Consider the following 22,006-nt stretch of genomic DNA (forward strand, 5'->3'; position numbering starts at 1 on the left):
TCTGGCTTCCTTCAACAAAAAAAGGTTGGATGAGATCCCTGGATCAATAAGCTACTAAGTTCCAAATGAGCAAGATGGGTCCAATGGCCTCCTCTTATTGGTAACTTTTCTTCTTAAGCACTGTTGGGGTCTGGCCCCCCTGGAAGGAGCGGTCCAACATCTCTTGGATGCCATTCAGGCATCTGACCCACAACAGGAAATGCATCGCAAGGTTAACCATGTTTGGTTCGGCAGGTTCCATCTCAGTGGTAACTGCTTGGGCTGGCAGTCCAACAGAGCCAGTTTTTCTACCCATAGTGGTGGCTGAGAATCCCTCATGGAGTACCACAGGGAGTAATGGGTGGACGTCTGGCCCACACCCTGTTATCACAACCTCTTAAACAAAAGTACAGCCCGGCAGGGATCTCGGGTCCAGCCAGCAAGCGAGTGTGTGCCAACAGGAGATATACACAGTCAGAGGCTGTATCCTGTGTGGAACATGGACCTGGCATAAGACGCCAGTCTACAGCGGTCAGGCATGGAAGATCCCCTGTGGTAGCATCTGGACAGCTACCACCATGAGGTCCAGTAGTTTAGAGAAGGGTTGAACAAGCATGTGCTTGGAAACTGTAAAGCACAACCTCTAGGGATTCATGTCAGGGGGCAGAGATGCCAAAATGATAAAAGAAAATCACAGAAAAGATCAATCTTGGATCAGTTTACAATGAGGCCTAAGGTGCCCAGGAGCTGCAATACCTACTGCACATTCTCCTCTATCCAACAGCCAGCATATTCCATCAACCAAGCTTCAAGATTGCTTGGTATGTTACAGATAAAGAAAGGACTGGAGATACACTATGTGTTATTCTTTGGGACAAGAAGTACCAGTAATAAAAATATTCTTGTCAGTCCTTGGCTGCACGGGGTGGCTTGCCCTAATTACAATCCAGAATCAGAGAAATTAAGTCTTATAGGATGAAGGTAACCCAGCAGACTGTTGCAGCAATGCTCCACGCGGTTGAGGAGGAGTGGTGTGGGCTTTGCATCTGTGTGACGCAGTTAAGGAGCATGACCTCTGCAGCCAGAGGCACAAGTGGATCTGCGAAAATGCCAGGGGGTCTACTGGCACTGTAATGTTTAGAAGGCATTTGTATGACAGTGGAGTGCGTGGGACCAGTGGTGGGTCTTGCCTCTCTTCCATGTGGTTTTGTCATTGAAGACTCTCAAGTTTAGGTCCGTGGGGAGTTTCTGGGTGTCCAGAGGCCAGGGAAGCCAAAGAGAAAGTAAAGTAAAGCTGCAGCAGATGAAGAGAGTAAGAAAGTAAAGCGAAGAAAACGAAACTTCCAGGACAACATTTTTCAAACAGCTCTGACAGTGCTCTCTGCAGCTGAAACAGTTCCTGGCAGGTGTGCTTTCCATCTTCACACTTGCCAGGTCCACAGGTCTCACACACTGAAGCTCACCTGGCTCAGACTGCAGGGGTTCGGAAGAGGTGCCTGGGCTGCACCCCAGGCTGTATCATCCCCGAGGGATTTTTTTTTCTATCAAATTATACTTTATTTCCAAAAGCAACAGCTCACAATAGAAACATGCTCACAATCAGTAAACATTCTAGCCAGGTACTGTATGAACTTCACATGCAATAAAAACGTTCCGAACGGGGGTGATTGTCCATTATCAATCCAGCAAGTGGATGATGGGGCCGGATTTGCACAATTAAAGAGTCTCTCCAAGCCCTACTACTTGCTTTTGTTCACTAGTCCCTGAACAGGGCCCAGTCCTTTCCAGAGCTGTCTTGCTGTGGAGAAAACCCAATTGGCAACATCGCGTCCCCTGAGGGAATAATGATTCCAACTGATTCTAGCAAAGAAAATGAGGGTCTGGCAGGACATTTTCATTTCATTTCATTAATACTGGGCTCCACCCTGCAAACTGCGCAGAACCCAACTGGAGCATGAATTGGGTTAAATAATCCTTGAAACCCAGCATAATTTTAGGAGGCTGAACACAGAAGGTTTTTCTTTTATTCATGGCAACTGACATTTTAAAAGTTTAGCATCACCATTTTTCTTGTCTCATCTAGGAGCTCCGAACTGCTTGACGGTGGGAATGAGAAAGTGTGGGTTGACCCCCTACCAAAAATGCCTCCTTCAAACATGTCATCTTTGGAGACATCACAGACACCACAATCTCATACTGGAGGTTCAGCAGTGATTAGAGGAGAGGCATGCCTCTCACCAACAGAACTGCATGCCTATAAGCTCTTGGGAGGCAGCAGTGGGAACTGTGCTGCTGAGAATCCTAACCTAACCTCAGCACTGCCACTAGGGAAATTCCAGTCACCAATGACACAGACCCAAGTGCAACTTGACTTTTTAAATGATTAATTCAAGGCATTTATATAGTGGTTTTAATCCCAAAGAATCCCAAAGCACTTTAGATCTTAACAATAGGGTGCTAACCCTGGTTTCCAGGCTAAATTACACTCCGGCTATGTATAGTCTAATACAGAATAAATGCAGGTGGGGCCTGTACTTAAGTGGGAGATATGATGGGTTCGTTTCCTTATAATTTAGGATCTTTTGAGATAAAAAGCACTATATAAATGCAAGCAAATATAATGACTTAAGAGATGTGGTTGAGGAAGAAAACCAAACTATTGAAAAATGATCAGTGACAATCAAACGGAGACCTGTTCATTAAAATTAATTCATTAAAACAGAGATCAACATTAAAATTCACATTAGTAGAAAATGGTCTCAATGACATGTACAGTAGCTAGTTGGAAATCATTTATGTGAAAAGTAAACAACACAAACAGGATGAAGTAAATGTTTCTGAACAGCTCCAAAAATGTCCAGAGAACCCTCTGACACTCTTGGACTCCCCATGATATACTGTAGATCATTCAATAGTTGTCCCTCTGACTGTAACACTTTCCAAAAAGTCCATAAGGCACTTTCCATAAGGCCAAAGAAATAGACTTGAAAAGTAATGGTATTTCTTTGCTATTGTTAGGAGAAGTTATTTCAGTTCTCTTGGAAGAGGAAGGTCAGGAATTACCATAACCATGGCTAGCAGCATTATTACTATTATTATTGATTTATTAGGCTGACACTTTCAAGCCAAAGTCTTAAGCGTTAGTGTAATTTAGAGACGAAACACACCTGATTAACATGAGGGACGATGCTGCAATCTTCCTTTAGCTCTTCCAGGTGCTGGATAAGGAAATTGCTCACCCCAATGGCACGGCACACTCCTGTCACAGAGAGGCAAACAGAAGCAGAGCGAAATAATAAGAAAAAAAGTGTCTGCTCGTGCAGGACAAGACAAAGTCAGAAATCCTAGTAGAAGCGAAAGGTACTGTAGCTTTCCCTTCTACAAGGGCAGGGCTCAGACAGCTTTATCTCTATGGGGTCCTTTTTTGGGGGAATGTCCTGGAATATAGTACACAAGGAATACCCAGGAGTTTGCAGCTTCAGCCAAATTCTGGGAACAGGTCCTTCCAGTATAAAGTAAACAACACCAAAGACTGCGTCACTTATAGTGATGACTGCCAAGATTTCACCAGGCTGGATCACGGTCCAGGGTGTGTGAGCAATGAGCTGCAAGGACACTCTGTTCCCAGTCGGGCCATGACAATCCAGAACCCAGGCTGCTATCAGCAGAGGAAATCTGAAGGACAATTGAACTAAACAGGGGCGTTACAGTGAACACTATAATTAGCTGCCTTGTTAATGGTAAGCACAGTTGCTAAGAAATCCATTAGAGTATATATAAAACACATCATGAGTTCTGTTGACGAACTCACACAAACATGCAATATAACTGAGGCTTACTGTTTTTTTCCAATTTTTTATTCCTTTTTTGGCCTTTACAAACTCACAATACAAGAGGATGGGGCTAGCGACAGAGATGGGTGAGGCAGGAAAAAGTCAGTTTAGAGGGGTCAGTCTGCAGCCCAGAGGTCAACACGGAGGAATGGAAAATGTTCTTCAGAAGTGCACTTGATGTCATCCAGTCTTTCCTGTTATTTCCCATCTTACGTCTTATGTAACCTCTTAGACGTGGTCCCTCTTATCCCTTGAAGAATGAGCCAGCATTATTTGTTGATTTTGGCTTAGACAATGACGTGAAATGCTGACTAACAGTCCATCGAAAGCAGAGTTCTAAAACACTTCTGAGAGTGAATTAGGAGGTTGTAATCATGCAGTTGAGAGCCTCAACGAATCATGCTGTTATTCAGTGAGGCCCTGTTTCATACACTCTAATATACTGTAAGGCGCTAAACAAGCACCCTTCATCGGCAATCGCAAAACGGCAATCGCAAAACGATTGCTGTTTCTGTGTTACCATTATTAAAACATAGATTCCAGTTGTGTGCGGTGCACTTTGAGTGCTCTCCTTCTGCCGCAGGCTCAAACCCCCTCCCAACGACCAGCCAACGTGTCGTTCACACACAGCACGTATGCACACGTGTCCACACACACACTATCATCAGGCTATTTACTTACTTCGCAAAACGATCTGTTGGTGGTTTGTCTTGCTAAAATACAAATGATTTCCCTATCTAATAGTCATTGGTCAACCCTGCTGAACAAGACTTAATTTATCACTGAATGATAACCTTGAAAAAAACTTTGCAATCAAACTTGCCACAATATTGTCCATATCTATACCACCAAAAGTCATTTTTACTATTGAAAGAGAGGGAATATTGGCAGGATGGACTCGTCGGACTAACCCATAGAATGAGCTTGAGCCTGATTTTGATGTAAACACGTACACGACCTTCTCCACATCATGGAGCAGATGCCTTATGCTTACTTCAAAATCTGACTGGACAATTTTATTGTCATCTGGTTAATACAGTTACATTGAGAGACCCTTCTGGAAAACTGAAGAAGGTGCACAGAGCCACAGATAGCTAGCTTCTCTGTGACAGTGTTTAGAGACAACACATTGAGGCAACGCACACTTGCTAACAGACTGTAAATCCTTTTGACAGGAACACAAATGATATCAGTTTAATGTTTGTTTCAATGGCTGTATAGCATGTTAGTATCTATCAGGCCAAGACTTCACAAATCTATGTCATTAACAAGAGATAATTCACATATTGAGATTGTCAAAAAAGATTGAGATTGTCAAAAAGATTTTAAAAATTGACTGCCACTTGACAGATCAATAGAAAACACAATGTTGGCATTTCTCATTGGTTCTAAATAGGACAGCTTTAAGTACAGAGTAATAAGAAATAAGTGACCTTGCCTTTGTGGCAGTTAACCTACTTTGCCACTGCATCTTATACAGACAGACTATTGATTCAGAAATGAAGAGCTTCCTTAAAGTGTCAATTAGAAAGAAGAAGGGTGAGTCCTTCCATTATAAAGCACTGTATTCATCATCATACTTTTTCTGCCAGCATACTTAAATGCATACTGTTACAAATAGGGGGTTATGAAAATGGTGAAAATAAGGATTTTATTTGATAAGGTTTTTATGGAGGATTCATAACCCCCAACTTGTAAGTGCTTTTCTGCAATATACCCGAGCGGTTTGTATAATTAGAGGCACGTGAATCCTTTGTTCTCTGGCACAGCTTTGGTGAGAGGAGTAATAATCCAGGCACACGTGGTTAAACAAATATTTATTACAATGACAAGACACAAACTACACCACAAAACATACAACACACAAGCTATTCTATGTTCAGTATTTACAAACAAGGCATTTCAAAGGTCTAACATTCTGGTCACCCTGACTGCTACTAAGCATTACATTTTTCACTAAATAAGCCAAATAAGAGATAAGCTGCCTTCTAACTAAATACAATGCAACCTGCACTTTAATCTCTCTCTCTGCACCCCAGATGACACAAAATAAATGGGAGGCTATAACCCTATAACTATAAAAATGCACCCTATATGGGAAGGAAGTTTCTTACTGTGGTATTTTTTTACCCTAGGAAACCCAAGTTCCCTAAAAAAACAGAATAGCAGGCTCTCAAGGAAGCAAGGTTCAAATACTTAGCTCCAGTGAGGTTTGGCTTGGATGATCATGAAGTAGAAGCTCTCGCCTGGTGCAAAACGTCAAATGCTAACTCCTCCGGACTCCTCTTTCTTCTCCTTTTTCCCCGTTTCCTCTCTTCCTCTGTGCTCATAATGAGATCTTATATTGTGTGTTCTGTATTCCTCTTTGACAATCATAAACCCCCTACGTACTGTACCTAGGTATAATAAGATAAACCTTACAATTGTTTCTGCTCAAGAGACCTCCCAGACATCAGCAAAAATCCTCTGCTTTGAAGCTAGAAGTGTTTGCTCTGCCAAGTGTCAAGATCTAAAATCTAAGAGACACTTCTCAGTCACCTAAAGCTGTAACAATATCATTACATAACATTGAACAAAATCTTTGACTTGATAACACAAGACAAGAATAAGGGTTTCTAATAAAGGTGAAGAAAAGCAAAAATAGGAATTTCCCAATATTAGGAGTTTTCCCCTCGAATTGATTATTATCTATTCATTAATCTATTTATTAATTATTATCTAATATCAAACACTGCGTAAATTACGATTTTTGTCATTGCTGACTGATTGAACTACATAAAAAGATTTCAAGTGTGTGGACTTTCAATTTCCAACAATTTCCAAACCACCATCCACAGCTCATTGTTACACTCCGTCACATACAGAAATCTATAGGAATAAGAAAGGAATAATCTGCACTCGGTAAACTTTTGTAATTATGACCTAAAACATTTGTATTATTATACTTCAAATTATGTGAGCAGTGCAGTGTGATTGTGTGTATATTAGGTAACAGCTAGTGCTGTTTTGCTGACTTCGAAGACAGGATGTCAGTTTGGAGCGATGACAGTTGTAGTATTACAGAGATTTCTTTTTCTTGGGCCCTCTACGGAAGCATTGGGAACTACTTCTAGAGACAAGTAAGTCCAACTTCTATGACATAATATTTTGAAATAATTATAAATAAACCACAGGAAATCTAAATTTAATCTATATTGACATAAGATCCTAGGGGATAGTTAACATGGTTTTAGTAAGATAAGATCAATTTATTGGCCATATATAATTTCTTGTATTAGGAATTTGTCTTTTCGCATACCCCAACTTGCTCTCCATGAGACACACAGACTGTAATGAATGCTGTGTCCATGAGGTAGAGGAAGGACCCTATGCATTGTTCCGAGAGTTTCAGGAGATCAGGAAAAAGGATGAAAGGGAGAGATCGATAGCTTCTTATCGAAATCGCTGGGCTGAAGTTGGAGTCAAGGGTCGAAGGTAGAATATCCAAGACTAGAGTTTCAATCAGAAAGAGAATATCTCAATAGAAAATGGGGAGGTAGGAGCTCCAAGGGTAGAGGCTAATATTGAATGCAGACCTGAGGGTAATGAAAGTTTAAATATTCCAGGAAGTGGAGGCTTTGGTTATTAGTGTGGTTGGATAATTGATCAGTGTGCTGGCACTTGCTGGAATTACCCATAGCTGTGGTCTGTTTAGTGAGAGGTCGTTTACAGGATAGAATACAGTTGCTGGTGGACGTGACACAGACAGGCTTGGGGTCAGAGCACAGGGTCAGCCATACTCTGCTTTCCTCCCCACTGATAACTGATGTGTGGTGAGCGTTCTGGCGCACTATGGCTGCCGCCGCATCACCCAGGTGGGTGCTGCACATTGGTGGTGGTGGAGGGGAGTTCACATTACCTGTAAAGCGCTTTGAGTGGAGTGTCCAGAAAAGCGCTATATAAGTGTAAGCAATTATTATTATTATTATTATTATTATTATTATTATTATTATTATTATTATTTATACGGTGCCCCTGGAGCAGTTGGGGTTAAGGGCCTTGCCCAGGGGCCCAACGGAGTAGGATTCCTCTGCCGGCCACAGGATACAAACCGGCAACCTTCCAGGCACAGGCGCAGATCCTTAGCCACAGAGCCACCACACCTCCCCTAAAGTAAAAGGCAGGCCTTGCTGAACAAACATGTTAGAGTTCATTGAACTGTGTGTAATGGACATACACAGAAAAAGCAATATGGTACAGTATATTGAGATTTTTAAAAGGCTTTTGAAATTGTAAGCTTAACCCTCATTAAAGCTTAATTCTTATATTGCAGTCAATAGTTGTTCAAAATAATGTGTGTACTTGATCTGAGAACAGGATAATGGATAGGAAACCAAGAGTACATATGCTCAAAATGAGGTGATGGAATTAGAGGAGTACCACAGGGATCTATACTAGGACCACTGCTCTTCCTGATTTATATCAGTGATCTAGATTCCAACAGAATTAGTAAACTAGTTACATTTGCAAATAATGCCAAACATGATTAACGAACATTGTAGAACCAGCAAATGACAAAATACTTGATCAATAAAATATGAGAAATACTGAACTAGAAGAAGCTGCTTGAAAACATGTTTATGTTGAAAAGGTGGGAAAACAATAAAAGGCAGACAGAATGTTAGGGTAACGTATATACTTAAAAGTGTAGATTATAAATTGAGGGCTGTTACGTTAAAATTTTAATTGCGATAATAAGACCTAATTTAGAATACTGTGTACAGGTTTTTTTTTACTTTTTACTACATCCCTACATTGTCTAGTTTATGTAAATCAGGGTTACAGAATTCAAAACCTAGAGGGTCCAGAGTCTTTTGGGTTTTGCTTGATCCAAGCTCTCTGTTACACAGTTAGACTAGTTTTACAATTAACTGCATAACTGTAATATTTCTAACCTGACTCCAGTGCTGCAAGGCAATAATGTTAACAACTAAGCCACTGGGAGTCCTTGAATTTGAAAATAATTATGTTAATAGTTAAATAAACTAAATAGAATAATGTAATAAATCAACATAAAAATATGCCATATTACTCTGCAATTCACAACTGGCAATCCAGTGATGCTAAGCATGTGTGAGCCTCATCAGGACCTGAACTGAAGACCAATCTGGAAGACGTATTAGTGAATCCAGTAGGGGGCGGTCACCCAGCAGCCTGTATGGGTCTAAATGCCCAGATACAGTGATGGGGACACTATACTGTAAAAAGGCGCCGTGTTTTAGATGAGACATAGAACCTGATCCAGAGGTCCTGACTCTCTGTGGTCATTAAACACTCCAGGGTGTTTCTTGAAAAGAGTAGGGGTGTTACCCTGGCATCCTGGCCTAATTTCCCATTGACCTTTACCAATCATGGCCTCCTAATAATCCCCATCTATGAATTGGCTTCATCACTCTGTTCTCCTTCCCACTGAGAGCTGGTGTGTGGTGAGTGTACTGTGTGCACTATGGCTGTCGTTGCATACTCCAGGTGGATGCTGCACATTGGTGGTGGTGAAGGGAGGCCCCATTACCTGTAAAGGCTTTGAGTGGAGTGTCCAGAAAAGTACTATATAGGTGTAAGGAATGATTATTGTAAAAAATGCTTAAGTATTTTTTATAAATTGCTTCTTCAAACTCAGTGTTTCCCATCTTACACCAATAATTAATGTTTCTGCTACTGTAATGTAATACTTTCCTCATGTCCACATTAAATATAATCTGCCAGGAGGTTGCTCAGTCTTGAATTACATATTCTGGAAATTCATTTGGAGCTTGAATTATTTTAGTGTATTTGTTAATCCTCTTTTTTTGGTATCATCTGTGAACTTGACTAGTTGACCAGAATCTGGATTACTTATATAAAAAAGAAGAGCTGTGGTCCTAGTACATGAGGTCATATCTAGTGAGGTCATACTGGTGTGTTGTAAAGCTTGAGCATAACTTCCGTGGTTTTAAATGCTACACTTTTTGCTTTGGACCTGAGTATTCTGTTTGGTTGTTTATTGCTTCCTGTCATTGTCTTGATGGAGACACATAAAAATCTACAAAAACACCCAGATCTCCATCGTGCAGCTGCAGCTTAGAATGCCCCCATGCTTGTAGTGTATGTTATAATTATTGTTGCAGTTCACTGTGGACTTCAATGTTAAATTTAATTTGCAACCTTTCTACCCAAGTCATGATTTAAAGATTTTTTGTAAAGAAACAAAGACTTTGCTGTTTGTTGCTTTGTTTGACACTTCCCCTATTTTTGTTTAACCCAAACAATTACCCAGTTTGCTAACTATATACATTAATTGATACCCCACCTAAAATAGAACACACCAGCACTTACTGTATAGCTTCCCAATTAAAAGATGTGCATATATTACTTCAGATTCCTATGGTTTTTAACTTCAAAGTTTAATGAGGGAGCTCAAGAGCTTTCTGGAAATCTAAATATAGTGTTGTCTTCTGTCCTTATGGCTTGTTTGAAAATTCTAGCAAATCAGTTAAACACATTGGTTATTAAAACACAATTGTTTCACAAGTTTACCTCTAGTTATGATTTCAATACATTGATTTACCAGTACCAGAAGTAAAAAAAATGGTCTATAGTTTCCTGGTCCAAATTTGTCACTCCTTTTGTTTGTTAATACTGCTGGAGTTAGTTTTATAACATGAAAAAAAACAGAGTGAAATATTCTCTGTTGACATAAATACAATATTCATTTCTGTCTTGGCAATTCTGATGTGTTCCATCAGGTAAGCCTGTTGCTATGTATAGTCACATTCCATTTCTATTTCTGTATCACCTTGGGCTATTTCACTTTGTTAGAGTGCTCTCTTGCATTTATGTTTTTCTTGATATCTCAATTTAATCATTCATGCCATATTTTCCTAAACATTGAGTTAACTGATTTAGAGATTAATTCATTTTGAGCATTTTTCATAATGCTTTTAAAGAATGACCATCCTTCTTCTATTGACACTTTAACCATCTGTTCCCATTTCACTTTAAGTTCTGCCTCATTCCTTAATAGTCTTCTTTTGATTATAAATTCTAATATTTAATATTTTGGGTAAGTAAATGTTAAGTAGTTCTATAACATGTATTTCCTTAATTATATCCTGGCCTGTTTTTAAAAGATTAGACCAATAAGAGCATCTTCCATACCTGTTACACTTACAAACTGGATTAAGAAGCAATTGTTAATTATTTACACAGATACAACATCTCCTTTATTACTTACGTTCCCAATTTCAAAAGTAACCTGAAACCATGTCTGCATTAAGTTGTGATGTAGTAAGAGGTGCCTCTGTTTGTAAGACAATATCTTGGCTCAAATCTTAGGTCTAAAGGAGGGATCTTGAGCTAAAATGGTTATGTGGTAGTAGGAAAGTGCAGAATTAGTCAGAACTCTGATGAGTCTAGAGTACTAAGAGGTAATGCAATTCCACAAGAGAAAAGAGCATTAAGGACAGGCTCTCCATGAAATTAGCCACACCTCTACACAATGAGGAGGCTTATAAAATGAGGTGGGAAGAAAGAGATTCAGTCTGTATACAGGCTATGTTACAAAGAGCCATAAAGTTACATCTTTTAGCTCCTGCATCAAACTAGTCCAGTTCATGAGCAGTTTCACTCCTCTCCTCTGGATTCTTCCAGAATATTTAATGCTTTCTCCACTCACTGACCCTTCTGTGAGTGGATATAAAACTTTCCCTGACAGGTGGGAGCCATCTGATCACACCACCCCAAATGGAAGTTCACTGAGACTGCCAGATTCACTAATAAAATACCTTCAACGAGAGGTCAGCACAACTTCCTCTATTGCACGCAAGTACGTCATGAAATCAGCAATCCACATCATACTGTTAACATTCAAATCTCTGGAATGTAGAAGAGTAAAAGCCAACCGTTTATGGGTCCGGAAGAGATGGCATAAGACAGCTAAAAACAGCAACACTCTGGAAACAATAAGTGTTCCCATTTATTACCAATTTGAGAGAAATAATTCAATAGAAAAATACAGCTTCTAAACCTCTTCTGTCTCGTGAAGAAGAGAAAGAATGAAACTGATTTTGAGTTGAGTCCCGTAACAGAGATGTCTCAACAAGTGGGAAGTCTGGTTTTTTTTATCAGAAACAGATGGCAGCAACTGGCTCTCAAACAGAGCCAAAAAAAACAAAACAAAACAAGATAATGCTCTTCCACCTTCAAAGATGACTTAGATAATAAAAAGATGCATGTTATTTTCCCTTCGTTTTTTTTGGGGTGGGGTGGGGGTTTACCTACTAAAAATGTAGCGGAAATGTGAGCTATGAGTTATGAGATCAGTGTACTGATTTAGAACAAAACAAGCACCAGATATTTTTGTGAATAAGAATGTGAATAAGGATTTAGCAGCTCATGATGCCTCGTTTCCAGGAGGCTTGTACAAGAGTTCCACAAAGCCCAGTCCTGCAGGTTCCCATCTCGCCAGCTCTTCTCACAGCTGTCTCATTATACACCGTCATAATACACAAAAACCAGCACAGATATCTTATTCTTCTGCTACAACATTCTGGAAATATTTTGAAAAAAAACCCAATAAGGAGAATGTTGAACATTTTTGAAGATTAAAGAGGGATGTTACACTTTGCAGTTCATGTCCATGCGTGAAAGGCAGTGGACTCTACTCTCACTGTGCCAGTTTATTGAAACACCTCACAGATATGAATTTACAGAATAGTTTTCTAATTCAAACTGAAACCACAGCTCGACATTTCTTGGAAGAGTGTGTGAGGTCATGGTCCTCTTGGGAATGGAATTCCTCCCCACTCAGTTATTTACCACAGAGAACATTGAGATGCAGGCAGTAAACTTTGCCTTACACTGAAGCTAAATATCAGCGCCCCCTAATCGTGTAACGATGACATGCATCGCAAGTGTTTAGGACTTTCATCAGATTTAAGTATGCGGCTACTAAAGTACTAATTACCATAAAATTAACATAAGAGGAGAATTACTTATTTGCTTGCTTTGACAGTTTTGCCTGACTCGTGGTGACAGCAGCTCAACAGGGTCTGCCCTGTACATCACACCTATGGGTGCGATGACAACTGGGTGCCCTCTCCTCACTCTGCTCTCCTTTTGAAAAGCTTGTCCATAGTGGAGGGGGGACTGGACTGTCAAATCCTTTACCCAGAATTCTTCATATCTCTGAACTGGTTTCAATGCCTGCCTACTTAAGATGTTTACAGAAAGGACATGCAAAAATTGCTTTCTCCTCATTTTTCCTCATTATGTATGATTAAGGTCTTCCTTTCTCTGTCTTATTGACACAGTAAAAGCTTTTTGTATCTTTCTTAAACACAAGTTAAAGGTTGAAACTAAGCCATCGCCTGACATTCTAATGGACTGCTAGAGGCTGCTCTGCCTTCCCCATATCTTCCCATCTTTGTCTGCTGAAATTTCAGTCCTCAGTTTAGAGTTCTGCTACGTAAACGTGTCACCAGTACTGACTTGACCTGACCCATGTCTTCTGGAAGTTGTTTCTGATTTTGGCAGTGTGGCATTAAAGAGACATTTCACAGCATCCAGCTATTACACAATTATCTCGTGATCTCATTCACTGCACTGAACTGCAGTGTGGTATAGTTGATATTGGATTTTTGTTATGCATTAAATTTCCCCTTGAAATCTTTGCTACATCTGAAGTGTTTGCCGCTCCCTTTTTATGTCTAATATCTATAAGTTTATAGACTGGGCCACAGCATATAATTTAGTTGTCATTAAAGCAAATCAGAAAGAGCAATAAACCTAAAACAGATCCATGTGGTACCCCACTGCCTCAATCAATCACACTTCTCCTTTATTCTATATAATCACTTTGATGTACATTCATATTTCTTTCAATTTGATTGATCTTTTATGCGGAACATTAACAAAGACTTTCCAGAATTCTCAATATACCAGTACTTTACATAATTACTACCATTGCTATCCTTGCTACTGATGTCCAACAAAATCTAGCAGGTTTGTTAATAAGAACTACCCTTTTATATACATTTTAGAGGCATTAGGAATAAAAATCTGTATTAAGAGCCAGTTTAAATATCCTGATTAAGACTTCATTCAAAACAACTTTCACTTCTTCAATGTAGTATTGGAAAATGCCTTCTTGTCCAACCAGTTTGATTTTCGAGGACGCCTACTGTATTTCCTGTGATATTTCTGCCTCTGTTAAGATTATCCCACCCTGACCAGTTCCCTTCCTCAGTCTGGGACAAGGTGTGCTCTCAGTAAAATTCTGGAAAGGTGTTCTCCTCCTTGTTTCAGAGCTCCCCCTATGGGCCAGGTTGTTACCCACCACTACTAGTGTCACTCTGCTACTCTGGCTTCCTTGTCATCAAGCAAAACCACAACAAATGTGGTTTTGTATCCACAAAAAATGTGTGTGTCCAGAATGTGTAAAGAAATCCTGTGAAGGTTGCGGGTTTTTGCCTTGCTCTCTAATCAAGATTTGTAATTACAATTCTCAAGATTTACTTCTTTATTTCCAGACAATTTATCCAAGCAAACCTCTTGACCCTTTTAGGTTATATTTACAAAAAGTATGAAAAATTAAAAACGTTGGCCACCTGCATAAGGTAATGGATAATAGATATACTGTATGGCTATGTTGTGTCTTTTGTGACTTGTTAAAGACATCTTTGTAATCAGGAAAACAGTAAGTAGCCTATTTTGTGAAATTCTGAAATGAAACCAAGAGTGTATCACTATGAACAAAAGAATGGTTGTAAACCAATAGAAACCATGCACATCAGCTTGCCTGTTTGTTTGAAAGCAACTTAATACCAAAACCTGGTACCCACTGATAAAGACAAGTCAACTTTTTTAGCTAACCAACACATTTGGTGTTGGTTAGGAATTTCTTGTGGTGCTCTCAAAATAACTGAGATACAAAAAGACAGAAATGGAAAAGAGAACGAAGCACACACACAACATTAACAAATTGCAATACAATGCCACATAAACATGGATAGAAATCCACCCTACATAGAATACTACCCTAGTTGTCCGGAATAATATAAAGTCCTAGTGCAGAAGTACCAACACATTTTTATAAAACTGTTGAGTTAAAACAATGAACAGTCTCAGGATAGGTACTCTGCTGGAACCACTCTGTTCTAGAGTCTATCCCATCTAAGCTGAATGGGAGTGGTCATTGACAATCTTCAGTTTTCCAATTTAAAAGTGTTGTGTACATGAAACCAACAGATGGTTATTTTAGAAACTGTGTGGACCACTCTATTCTGCCGTTTTCTCTCTTGAAGTGCTAAGTTTCTAGACCATAATAAAAAAAGAGTTAACACAATCTTAGTTGTTGCCCTGTAAATATGGACTTTGCCTTCCTGAGTTGCAGAAGTTTATGAGCTTTCTGAGGAAATAGTCTTTTTCACTATCTGGTGTACATCGGCCTCTCATTTCACAGAAGAGGAGACTGTGAAATCCAAGAAACTTCCAGGTATCTTACAGGTATCTTCCCTCTCCATTATGTGACTGTGATGCATTCCAACCTCAGAGCCACACATTGTAGTCCTGAGCCTGCATATCATTCACTTTGGAAGTGCGTGTTTTGGTGATCTGTTACTGCTGGCTTGCTGAACCCCTACGGGTTCCTTAGATGTACAGGTGGATCCCTTTCAAGGAAGCATACTCAGTACCAAAAACCAGTCCTTCACAGAGGTATTAGTTCCCAATTAGGCAAATCATCTAATAAATTCACCAATTAAGCACACGTAAAGGTTTGATTCACGACTTAATCAGCACTCTGATATTTGTTGAGCTCTGTGTCCATCCCTTCCACTCAGATCCCTGCCGAAGCACTGATTAAGCCATCAGTCCTCTTGTCTCCTCGAAACCCCAAGCAGCCTTTCTGTCTGAAGACCCGGGCAGCCCTGCAGCTGTCAGCCCACTTGCTTGATCCTCCGGGCAGCCCTGTATCTGACAACCAGCCTACCTGAACATCTTAAACAGCCTTTTTGTTCCTGCACCTGTTTTCCTGGGTTAACCTCAACAAAACCCAAAGCTCTACGCTGAGATTTTGACAAGCAATTCTGCCTGCAGCTCGGCACTTTTGGCATAATTAAAATCTACTATAGAGCTCATTCAATTTGTCTAGGAGCTCTGGGTCATCATGAAGAGCTACTTCCTTACCCTTATAGTCTGTTATCTGCCATAGGCCCTGTAAACGACCTTGATCATGAAAAGCCATTTTAAAGTCAATATGACAAGCTGCAGGTAACCAGTGTTAGGAATGTAGAAATGGTATAATATGTTGAGGATGTGTGGTATAAGACAGTAGTGTCTTTCTACCTTTTAGGGGGGATTCTAATTTAGAGGCATTCAGTCATAATCCCACTGATGGCAGATTCACATCATTGACTCCTTAGCCAAGCACAGACACCAAATGTCTGTACCAGTGGCTCTCTTGCAGTTTTGAACAAGAAGAAGCTTCTGAAGCTTCTTTTAGCTGCAGGAAGCCAAACAAAAAGGGAAATACAAAAATTGAGCTGTGACATTATACAATATGTATCAACATATCTATAGCACTGAAGTCAAGCACAGGATGGCAGAAAAAATCAAATGGCTCAAGATAGCTGTGTTTGACAGAGGAAAAAAATAAGTCATTATACAGAATGTGTTTGGATTTAGTTATTTGTAGCAGTTTTAGTGATTGTTTCTCCAGAAAATATGCATTTAAAGTGCAGTGTTCTCAGCAGCTTAAAGATGGTTTGGTTTTCCAAAAACAAAAATGTTTTAAATATTTAGATGGCAGTTTCTAAAAACTTGCAAGGTAACAACGTTTCCAAGTCAATTAAGAATTTTCCAATATTCAAGCCAGTCACTGAGTAGGACTCAGTGACTGTTTTTTGTTAAAAAAACAGTATATTTTCAGAAATTCCAGATACACAAACAGCAGCAAAAGTGCCTTTAAACAAGGAAATGTTTACATGGAAGTCTTTCCAAAACAAAAGAATATTTGGCAGCTTAGGTGGTAGTTGTTGAGGTAGCAACATCAGTGTAACGGTCAGAGGTGTGCAGAGGCCTTTTGGTGGTCAGTGGCTCAAAAGGGGAGAAGGGGCACTTTTCGGGACAGGATTTGTTAGAGTATCCTGGACACAAATTAGTGTTCGCTTGTATTTCTGTGTTTTTTTTTTAATTTACAGGAAGTTTGGATGTGACTTCAGAGGCATTATAATATTCACTACTTTGGCAAAAAAATGGTTGTCCATAATTGCTCATTATGTTTGATTAACAGACAAGATATATTTCTGTCCCTATCTCTTCCTTTTTCTGTCTGTCTCTACTTATTCCTTTAGTAATTCCTTTTCTCATCTTTCTGTTTCCATCTCTTTAATTTTGCCCACTTATAAAGCAATATATCTCTATTATTATTATGTACTGGATATCTCTTGAAACTGCTTAATTTACACTACTAAATGTTGAAACTATTACTAGCAGCAGATGATCATTTACCTGTTCGTCTGCAGCTAGTTGTGACCCAGTTATGAAGCGATAAACTTCATTTACCTGCCTCTCTAAATTCTCTCTCTCTTTTTTTCTTCTTTTTTCTGAAGGTGTGCTCTAACATATGCATGTTAACTATTTATATCAAATACAAAAAGACTGGCTTGACTACTCAGTTAAATACATTTTCTTAAGGAAATCTCAAATCTAGCTAGCTAAGTAGCCATGCAGACAATAACGTGGTGAGTTTGACGGTTTGCAGACTTAGAATAGATGAATGAAAATAGTCTTTCTTAAATACAAAGTTCTCAATACGACACCCTTGGTGTGTTACTTTTGTACAGTCCTTTTGAAAAATCTGTGTATCTTCTCACTGTTCAAAAATGTTTAACACGACCTCCACAGGTGTAGTAGCCTACATTGCTTATCGCTGCTTTTTACAATGAACAGGAGTCAGGAACTTGTGCTTGGATTAGATCAATTAGGTCCAAGATTTTTTTTTTCCTAACGGGAGATACTAAATACAGTTTACAAATACTAAATACTAAATTCTGTACTAAATACAGAACCGGAATCATCAAGTGGCGAAAAAAAAATGAAATTGGTTGGACTTTTGGCCAATGAGGGCAAAGGGGCAGGGGCTTGAGACACTGTAGCCACCCCGCTCTGCACATCCCTGGTAAGGATTATAGGTCACTGACAACAAAAGAATATTACAAAAACCTGACCTAGCAGGAAAATAACTACTGAAAACAAAAAGCATTCTAAGCTGTTTCAAAATCCAATAAAGGGACAACAATGGAGTGACTGCAAACTTACATAAAATCAGGACGAAACATCAAGAAACGCACATGAAAGAGCCAGATTGTGAGTCTGTTTTCTGGGACATTCTGCTTCAATAACTCTTCCCAGACAAAATAGAAGGATGGATTAGATAGCGCTGTTATTTTGATGGTACATCATTTGATCAGTTAAGTTAAACAACAGCAGACTTCTAAAAATTGTACTTTGTGCCTCGAAGATTCTCTTTTCTCACAGCGGTTTAAAATAATAAAATACCATCATTTTCTTTTCTAAATTCTACAGAAGCAGTGGCATGTGCATAGAAACTAAACACAGTTGGTTGGCTAATACAACAGAGTTCTCCAGCACACTATCCAGCCAGAGACTTGGTAGCAATACATTGTGATCACGACAAGTGAGAGTAAAATTTGCTATACATTAAAATCTTATGGGAATAACATATATTTATTTTTAAAGAAAGTGCCTTTTGTAGCTATCCATTTTCATATGTGGAGAAGATAGTTGATGGAAGGCAGCTTCATGTTGCGATCTCTACTGTTCGCATGGAATGCTAATTGAAATCCCTGAAACGGAGGCCATCTGATCCTGTGGTAATAATAAACAAAACAGCGACGCATAATCACCTGGATTTCTAGAGGCTGTTTACTCATGAGTAGAACTGGCAAGCAGTGTTTTCTAAAAAGTATTCACCTAACCTGCACGACCGCAAATACCATTGTATTAAGAACAGAGGTTATAATGCATTGATATGATTTTTCCCCTTTGATCCACACAACATATGCAACATTTAAATGGACAAAATATTTAAGTGTAAACATTTTTTAAGAAAAATGAAAAATTGAAACATCTTGTTTATTCGAGAATTCACCCTCCTGAGTCAGTACCTTGTCGAAGCATTTTTTACAGCAATTACAGATTCTTATCTGTCTTATATGTCTGTATTTAGAACTTGTTTGGTTTGACATTGTAGAGTAATTTGTGTACACTAGTGACAAAAAATTCCATACAAAGAATATACTGTATGTATTTCTATTTGAGTTTGTAACATAAGGAATTGTGAAAAAAAACTCAGCCTTCTTGGACCCGAAGAAGGGTCCACAGCCGAAACGTTGTGTTTCTTTTCTTCTCTTTTCAGCATGGAATAAACCTTTACTTGTTCCTTTGCAGCCCATATGCAGGCAGACACAGCTACATACATGAACTAAATAAGGAAGAGGTGCAGCTATTGCTTGATTTTGAATTGAGCTAGCACACTTGACGAGTTTCTCAGTGGAGCTCAGGCTGCTCAGGCTGCCCTGCTATCAGAGTCGGACTTGTGTACCTTTGTCGTGCAACTCCTCCAGTGCCCTCCACGTCTCTGCCCGCACCTCCCTGTTGGATCTCCCAGGAGACATGCAGTCAGGCCAGTGCATCAAGTATAGGTCTGGAAGAGAATTTACACATTATTACACATCTATACCTTCTCTCCCTGATTTTTTGCATCCCATTTGGAATTTACACTAACCGGTATGATGGCATTATGCTCTGCTGTTCTTTTCAGACTTGAGCAGACCCTTTTTATAGACTAGTATTTTTCAGCTGGATGCCCCAATAGTTTTCTTCCTCTTGTAAGAAGGAAGTAAATTCAGTCAAAATAGAGATAACTGTTGGAACCCCCATAAAGCTGTGGGGAGTGAGCTGCGGCCCTCAGTTACTTGACCAGTACCTGCAAGACAACTGGTCCAGTAACAGTTTAAAAAGCAGGAAGCAGAGGCTTCCTGGACTGGTTTTGAATTTGCTGTTTTGAGACAGAAGACAGATCTTCTGTGTGCAAACTACCCAGAGGGAATAGAAAGCTACTGTCCAAGCAACTGTGTTCCTGAGGAACTGTGAAATGAGAAATCTCTGAAATCAGAGTTCTGAAGTCTGACTCAGTGAGAGTTGTTTGAGGAGGTGATAAGAACCATAGCTGCTTGGCAATATTGATAGAGGGCCTTGCTGAAGTCTAGTTAGCAGCTCATAAGGAGTTTATCTTTTATTTTCGTTATGGTGGGGTTATATTTCTACGCACTTTTAACAAACCACACTGGTTTATAACTTACCGCCGTGTTGGCGCATCTGTCTTCCTAGTTTATAGATCCTGTTACGACTTACTGAACCCTGGTTTGTCACACTCTGTACTGTACATTTCCTGGGAGCCAGTCTATCAATCAACGGACCTCTTTTTCAAAGAGTTTCACAAGGCCCCATGTTATAGTAGGGTCTATGGTAAAAAGGTGAATAACACAAAGAACCTCTGCATTCCCTCTTCTGCCATCCCTGGATCTTATTCTACCTTATTCTTATCTATAGGGATCTTTCCGCTGCTGGGAGTCACAGTGCTGGTGGGAAGACAGTGGAGACTTGGCGTGTTGCTGCTGACAATGTCAGCTTGCACAGGGGTTCTCTTGTAGCTGTCTGACTGTATTCTAGGGGTCCTTAGGGAGAAAGGTAAAGGGGATTAAAGGGGGTGGGAGAAGGGGTTTTGCATTGGAGGGTGTTGCATTATATTTTCTTGCGTTTGAGGAAAAGTCCCTAATGAATCAAAAGCAACACATGAAGGTACAATATCACACACATGCACAGGTAGTTCATGATTTACACGGCACGTGTTCCCAAACTATGTGAAATGTGAGTTGTGAATCCCAAGACTCATCTGGACTGAACAACTATCTACAGTCATTTCACTACCTTCAGCCTATTAATTGCCATTTATTTTAAAGCATCATGAGTAACATTACATTTTTAATACTTACTTAGGTTTTTAGCTGATTATTAATTTTAGACTGCTTTTTAAAATTATTTTATTGAAGGTTTAAAGTTTTGTTTTTATACATGACTTTAAATTAACAATACTGTAGTTCCTTGCTTTCTTCATCGACTGTGTTTTTTATTCCGAGATTTGCCCAGACTCATCCAGCTGAGCCTGTTAGTTACTGTGTTGGCTGTGCCTCGGTGCCTGCTCCCACCATGCAAAGCCTGCGCAAGCCGTTTTTATTGACTTACTTTATTACTTTATTCTAATGTGCAGAACAGCAGTGGAGGTTAGGACTGACCTGGAAGGAGGTGCTGTTGGATCCTGGATAACATGCTGCAGTTGTGCTCGTGAGTCCTTCAAGTACTTCGCTCACATTACTCCAGTAAATAGTGAATATTGTCAGTATAAATGAGAATGTGTTGTCAGTTAACTCATCTGGTTAAATAAAGGACAAAAATATTTTGTCATCTGTTACTTAGCATTTCCTTTTTTGGCATTTGGTATTATTATTACATCAGTACATAGTGTCCTATTATAAATTAGGACTAAAACTCCTCAACTCTGTTTTTTTTTGGTCTACACATCCTTGGGCACAAAATGTATAGGTTTATTACAGCTGTTTCAGATTATTTCAATTACTTTAAGCAGTTCTGATAGAGGTCCCAGGAGGGAGGGATCTGGCTTGTAGCACATTAGAGGTTAATTTGCCTTCACAGCTATTTATTGAAGAAAGACGTTTTTAAAATAAAAAACACTTCCTTCTGGGGCAGAACTCTGCACAGTAAAATTCCTGGGATTGGGCTGAGCCAAGCACAACATGCAAGAGGAGAGCAGTGTGCTCCCCAGACCTGTCCTTCTGCACCAGATAGCAGGTCTCACCTGCAAGTGACTGACTACATTTCTTGACTAACATCACAGGTGTTCATGGCGGCACATCAAGTACATGTTCTTGACAATGTTGAGAAGCAATAAAAAAGTAAACATGATGTTAGGATGTATAATATTGTTAAAAGCACGGAATGTTATGTTTACATTGAACAATGTACTACTATGGCCTTATATGGAATGCTGTGCTCAATTTCTGTCCCTGTGATTT

General features: G+C 39.5%; 1 protein-coding gene across 6 annotated transcripts in view; it reads right to left on the reverse strand.

Moving 5' to 3' along the window:
• The window catches only part of LOC148652171 (putative oxidoreductase ZK1290.5), a 77,121-nt gene that overhangs the window by 26,057 nt on the left and 29,058 nt on the right, over nucleotides 1–22,006 (reverse strand). For 3 of the 6 annotated variants that reach the window (XM_088598853.1, XM_088598854.1, XM_088598855.1), the window contains exons 3-4: nucleotides 19,456–19,557; nucleotides 3,147–3,238 (exon numbers count right to left, since the gene is read on the reverse strand). In XM_088598853.1, coding sequence (XP_088454979.1) covers nucleotides 3,147–3,238; nucleotides 19,456–19,557 — 194 coding nt within the window. The remainder of the gene's footprint in view (nucleotides 1–3,146; nucleotides 3,239–19,455; nucleotides 19,558–22,006) is intronic. The other 3 variants (XR_015925245.1, XR_015925247.1, XM_088598856.1) reach the window with 1 other exon arrangement.

The sequence above is a fragment of the Lepisosteus platostomus genome, chromosome 11 (genome assembly GCF_059453375.1).
Source record: "Lepisosteus platostomus isolate fLepPlt1 chromosome 11, fLepPlt1.hap1, whole genome shotgun sequence".
In the NCBI taxonomy this organism is placed as follows: Eukaryota; Metazoa; Chordata; class Actinopteri; order Semionotiformes; family Lepisosteidae; genus Lepisosteus; species Lepisosteus platostomus.